The following is a 6,073-nucleotide window of genomic DNA, read 5'->3' as shown; positions in this document are numbered from 1 at the left end:
CCAGAAGGACGATATCATCTGCAAAGGCTAGAACCGACAAATTTTTACCTCCTATTTCAATACCGTCATTATGTTCCTGGAGTTGATTCAAAAATGGATCGAGTACAATGTTAAATAAGAAGGGAGAGAGCGGGTCTCCCTGCTTTACACGGCGCTTAAGATTTATTACGGTTTTTTCACCATTAGCGCACGTAATACGCGTTGAACAATCATTATACATGTCGGCAATAATATTACATAACTAACTAGGAACCCTTGCTCTATCTAGTTGTTTAAGAATTGCTTGATGCGGCACGGTATCAAACGCTTTTGCAATATCCACTATTGTTACCACTCCTCCGTTCACACTTTTCATTACTTGAATAGCGTCCGTAAGTATTGAAACATTACATCTGCATCCGTCTTCACGAGTAAATCCTTTTTGACGAATATTAATATTAATAAACTGTCCTAACTTTTTATCCAAAATTCCTGAGAAGATTCTGGCTATAATTGGCCCGATTGTAATTGGACGCCAATTTTTAACATTATTTAAATCTGAGTTAACCTTAGGAATTAAAGTAGTTCTGTTAATTTTCCAAACTCGAGGGTAATATTCTCATCGCAAAAGTATATTAAATAATTTAGTTAAGATTTCTGGCGTACCTTTTTTAACAAGATGAATTCTCTTTACTCCATCGGTACCTGCTGCTGAAGTAAAGTTAGTTCGTTTTAATCTATCTATTACATCTTGAACCGACATATTAGGGCAAACTTCCATCATGCTTCGCCTATCGCTGTTTATTGGCATATAATTACTCTGTGGGTTGGTTGCTTCCCATAATTTCTTATAAAATTGATCTACTACCGAAGCTTGGGGTAAAGTAGATCTATCCGTCATAAAAGAAGAATCTCCTTTAATAGCGTAATCAGCTAGGCGTTTTGGGCATTTTTTAAACAACTCTTGACACCTTGCGTAGGCAAAACGCTTTCTAGAGGCATGATTGGTTGAATGGGGATCGGATGACTGCCTAGTATTCATTCGATTCCGTTTTTGTTTATTAGCCCTATTATTTTTGCTTTTATTTTTATTTCCGCTTGATGTATCTACGACAATTAACACAGGCTTAAGTGTTTTATCTATAAATTGCTCTATTTTTTCCTTAATATTTACATTTATAACTTCATTTGCATTTAACTCAGTTAATATAGCGTCCAATTCAATATTTGCTCTTTCGAATTTTGAGCCTTCTGGTAGTTCAATAGTTTTAATATAGTCTAAAATAAAGGAATTCCACTCATTATCACTCACGGTTGTACTTATATTTATCATTTCTTGTGGCTCGTCTTCATTAGCACTAAGATATATTTCTTCTTCAGACTCGGAACTCGAACACTCAACTTGTGCTGTACTGTTAGCTCTAAGTCGCCGCCTCTTGTCGCTAATTTGCTTACAAGATGTAGATGATAGAAATTTCTGAATTTCTTTATTAATTTGGCGCTTATTCTGAAACCTTCGCCTACGTTCGATCAGCAGATTAACTTCATCTTGGGTCCACTCATACGCTTTACGACCACCAGTTTTTTTGCTTTTCATTTGTAGCATTCGTTTTTGGTTCCGAACTTCTGGATGTTTACTACGTTCATGGGTCGAGAGGCCACTTTGTGAATTAAATCTGAGTTCACAGTGCTCACAGGAGTACGGTAACGAGGTATCAGGCGGCCCCTTACATTTCGGGTAATGGCATACCCAATTATGAATGCCTTTAAACTGTCGAAGGCATTTACTGCAAATATAATGTATTAATTCTTGTTTATGATACTGGGTGATTTGCGATTTTAGGTCCTCATATTTAACAGGCCAATATGCATGCCCTTTTGGAGACAACAGCTACATGTCGAGTTCGGAGTGAGTAGTAACTCTATTTTAAATTGTATGGCTGAATTCGTAGTCCGTTTACTCGCCAGGGCGTCAACAATGGTTCCCTGATCAGTAGCGGATAAATCCGCCACGAGCGAAATGGAACCTGATTCGCTCGTGTCGAGGCATCATTAACTGTGTCCATTATTTGTTTCTAATAATAAATGTGAAATCGATACATCAAATCCCCACGTTTCCTCTCTTGTCCATACATCTGCGATTGTCTGCATCAAAATACAACCGGGCGCACCTTGGTGCTGAATCAAAATTTTGTTTACTGCCAAAGTACAGTATTTCTAGCTATCTAGCCAGTACAATACAGATCTTAATTTGTACTCTTAACTTACGGCACAGTTTACCGGTTGTTGCTGGACCTCATTTAGCCACATGCTTCAGCCAGATAATCAACCAATAAGTCAACCATCTGACCGGATCACGTGTTAGCGGCGGTACCTATGGGAGGTAGAGGACCAGCTAGAGTCGGGAGAGGCTAAAGGACCTAATGAAAGGTCTATATTGCGTATCACCGACCCAGGTAACTATGACTCTCTTAAGCGTGCACGCGGATCCATCAGCGCCACTCGATGTAAAGGCCACTCCCTATCCCTCCGCACCTCCACGAGGTGGGAGCCATGCAACGTCCGATTCATAAGAATCGGGCGGCAGAGCCGGAGGGAAGGCGCCGATGGAGCCGCGGGTACCCTTAAGAGAGTCATAGTTACTCCCGCCAAGTGGGGAAGCGGATTACCCCCCCCCCCCCCCCACTGAGCGTTCCCAAAAAATTGTTAAAGAAGATTTCTCAAACATTTCAAGGTTTACATAGAGTTTTTACTCTTACCTTTTCTTATCTTCATTGGTGAAGGCCTTTCGGTTGATCGAAAGGAGTAAAATCTGAGTAAATCGACTATTGAGAAAGGCCATAGCGGGCACTTCGGCCCCTTTTGCCGTTAACAGGCAGCATACAACGGGTGATAGCAACCCTCATTAGCCTCTAACGGGTTTTTTCTTAAATACTTACTTATAGTGTGTTTATGTTCTGTAGCGGTTAAGTTAGTATAGTCTTTAGTTAGTTGTTAGTTGATAGTGACCTAATATCTAATTAATCTCGTTCTTATTAGTAGTAGTGACTTTTTCCGAAATGAAAGTTGTGCGATGCGTCGTAACAGATCCGGAGCGATAGACCCCAACCTAATAGCCAGGCTACGTGCTATACGGGCCGGTGCGAATTGGGACGGGGAAGAATCGAGTAGTGACGAAGAGTGTGGACCCGTGCCCCTGGGACCAGTTACTCGAATGGAGGTACCTGCCGATATCATCAAGCAGTACCAGATGCAGGGGGTAGCAGCCAAGCGGAAACACGTGCCGCCGACTCCCAAGCCTAAGGAGAAGAAAGAGCCGAAAGAAGCCGCCCCTCCTAGGAAGATCATCAGGGATGTGGCTCCGGCGCCAGTTCAGCACAAGCCCCAAAGGTGTGCCACCGTATCCGGGCCGGGGGTAGAACTGGGAGATTCACACAGTAGCCCAGAACCGGAGAACGTGAAACAGTATTTCACGGGGGACGTCGAGCGTTTCAATGACGGAATGCTGACGCATGCGTGTACAGAGAGTGGTTCGCCGACATCCGAGATGAGTCGTCTCGTTACGTGGGCCGCGATGAACGGGGCTGGGCCTGTTCTGCCCACAATTGCCAATTGGAGGCAGCCTACGATCTGGGAAGATCGGGCTGCCAGATTGGCCGCCGCCACCGAGGAGGAAGTGGATGGCGCAGTATTTCGCAATTCAGCAGCGAAAGATGCCGGGAAGATGCCGCCCGGTAAGCAGGGTGCCCGAGAGGAGGGACCCGATGAAAAAAGGCCAAAGACCAGGCCAGTAAAAAAGAGAAAATCACTCAGCGTACGAGCAATGGCGATTGCAGTACAAATCAAAGACGACCCCGCCCGCATCATGGGCGTCTTGGGGAGCGGAGGGGCAAACAGGAGGTGGGCTACGGCAGTAGCTCAAGCCCTACGGAAACAAGGGATCGGTGGCGGAACACTGAAAAGATGGGAGACTGAGTCTCTAGGCTACGCTGCACTCACACCCAAAGAGGAGGCCTTGGTTGTCAAGAATACCGTGGAGTTGTGGGCCTCGAACTGCTTAACATCTGCAGTTTTCGAGCTATTAAAAGGGTGGCGGAAGTGATAGTGGGCGGACGCCAGAGCGTAGAGCACTTCTACGCTCAGGGTGACGACGTTATATTCGCCACCACTTCACTGCCGTTCATCCAAAAATAGGTTACGAGGTACACCCCCTAAAGACCTATATATCCTTAGGGAGAGTGGAGTTTTTGCGGAGAAGTTATGAATGCGACGGGGTAACCGGATATCTAGCGAGGAGTTTCGTGAATATCCGGTTCCGTAACGCGGTGCAGGCATCTCCGCTAACACCGGGAGAGCCACTTTATTCGGCTTTAAGTCAGTGGCATCTACTGTCACTAAGAACCGGTTCTCCCAAGGGGTGTGCCGAGCTGTACCTAGAGTTTGCTGAGGCCCAGGGCTTAGAAAAAGCCAAATGTGCAGCATACGCACTAACACCTAGTGCACTGGGCGGCTGCGGAGTAGACCGTTGCAACAGGATGGGCGCCTGGCTCGAGGATTAGAGCAACGGATTACTGTACACAATGGAGATGAGGAAGGAGCTACGCGTAGTTAAAAAAGACCTGGGAGCGTGGGAAGATAGGTTCGCCAGGATCGGGTGGGAACTCCGGGGAATTGAGAGGAGCAAAATGTTGAGTCAATTAGCGTCGACCTGGGGGATAAGGGAATCCACACTAGTTGGGGATGCCCATTCATCCTTCGTGGAAGTCGCTCCGGTGCAACCAGTGCCACCTAGCAGCCCTTTCATTTTAGCGGAGCCCCGTGATATCTGGGACCTGTCACACGTACCAATCCAGATAATCGGTAACTACAAGCGGAAGCTACTAGAGGATAGGGAAGAAGAAAAAGGATGTAGAGCTGAGTGCCACGGATTGCTTCGTGCGTTACGCAAACGCATGAGTATCCGAATGTATACCGGCTACCTATATGGGGAGTGGGAGCATCCGACTCCACTCACAGAAAGGGTGGGCCCAAGGTACGGAGGAGACATCAAGAAGTGAGCGACACGCGCAGTAAGACGTGTACTCGTAGCAAGAGACGTAAATCTTTCCAAACTTAGTCAAAATCTTTTATGGATAGAAGAACGAATGAAAGTGATGCTCAGGGAGCTCAGGAAATGGGCGCTTCTTGCGCAGTAAGAGGCCCAGAGGTGTTCTAAGAGACCTCTATTTTTTTTTTTTTTTAATTTTTTTTTTATTTTTTTTTTAATCACGGTGCCCTATAAAGAGTCAAAGTCACCGTGACATTATGCCTGATACGCAGGCACACCTATCGAGAACAAAGACTTCTCTATCCCACGTCTATCCGCCTCCATGTCATACTAGTGGTAGCGTTAAACCTCCGGTAAGCATTGAGTCCCCCTACAAGTACGCTCGTTGATATTACTTTGTGCTCGGTCTTGCGTATAATTTTCCTATTTAACGGGCCTTTGGCGGAATGAGGTCCACATATCCCTCTGCTAGACAGTGTTATCGTTTCAAAGACCACCGTTTACGTGTTATACCGTTTCTTAATAGCTTCTATCAAGCTGCTGTTCTTCTTATAATAATTCATTTTCTTCAGGTGTGCCTTGTTTAGATCCGTTTGTTCGCTGTTGACCTGCGCATCGATAACAACTGCCTCATCATTTCCGTTCTTAGCGATGATGTCCGGCTTTCTTAAACCTTCTTCCGTCTGAATGTGGGGTTCTTCCTCAACTTCGTACCCCTTCGTCCTAAGTTCCCTCGCGACGTAATTAGGTATGGCGTTATGTCTTTTTATTCTGGCATCATGTGTTCGATGGCAACACTGCAGCACATGGTTTAGCGTTTCCGGTTCAGGACAACCTGCACGATATCTTCTGTCTCGAGTACGACCTCTTGATGTTCTAGAGCGAGTTGGTAATGCATTTATCTTGAGACGGCAAAGATTAATAAAATCTTTACCCGTTAAAAACCTATTTCCTTCAAAGACCCACCGGTGTTGTTGTGGGGTTTTGCATGACTCTTTCAAAGGACTACCATCTACCGTCGCATAGAGCTTGTTCGCCCATCGCTTC

The 6,073-nt window shown here is 45.4% G+C and overlaps 1 protein-coding gene across 1 annotated transcript; it reads right to left on the bottom strand.

Annotated features, from left to right (window-relative positions):
- Positions 1 to 241: 241 nt before the first annotated feature.
- On the bottom strand, positions 242 to 2,289 carry LOC143432461 (uncharacterized). The gene is made up of 5 exons (XM_076909128.1): positions 2,248 to 2,289; positions 2,190 to 2,204; positions 1,941 to 2,054; positions 646 to 1,870; positions 242 to 597 (listed from the first exon to the last, which is right to left on the bottom strand). The coding sequence occupies exons 1-5, from the start codon at positions 2,287 to 2,289 to the stop codon at positions 242 to 244; spliced, it is 1,752 nt and encodes a 583-aa protein (XP_076765243.1).
- Between the last annotated feature and the right edge of the window lie 3,784 nt (positions 2,290 to 6,073).

This window comes from Xylocopa sonorina, unplaced genomic scaffold, assembly GCF_050948175.1.
Source record: "Xylocopa sonorina isolate GNS202 unplaced genomic scaffold, iyXylSono1_principal scaffold0288, whole genome shotgun sequence".
In the NCBI taxonomy this organism is placed as follows: Eukaryota; Metazoa; Arthropoda; class Insecta; order Hymenoptera; family Apidae; genus Xylocopa; species Xylocopa sonorina.
This window is presented reverse-complemented; position numbering and strand designations above follow the sequence as displayed.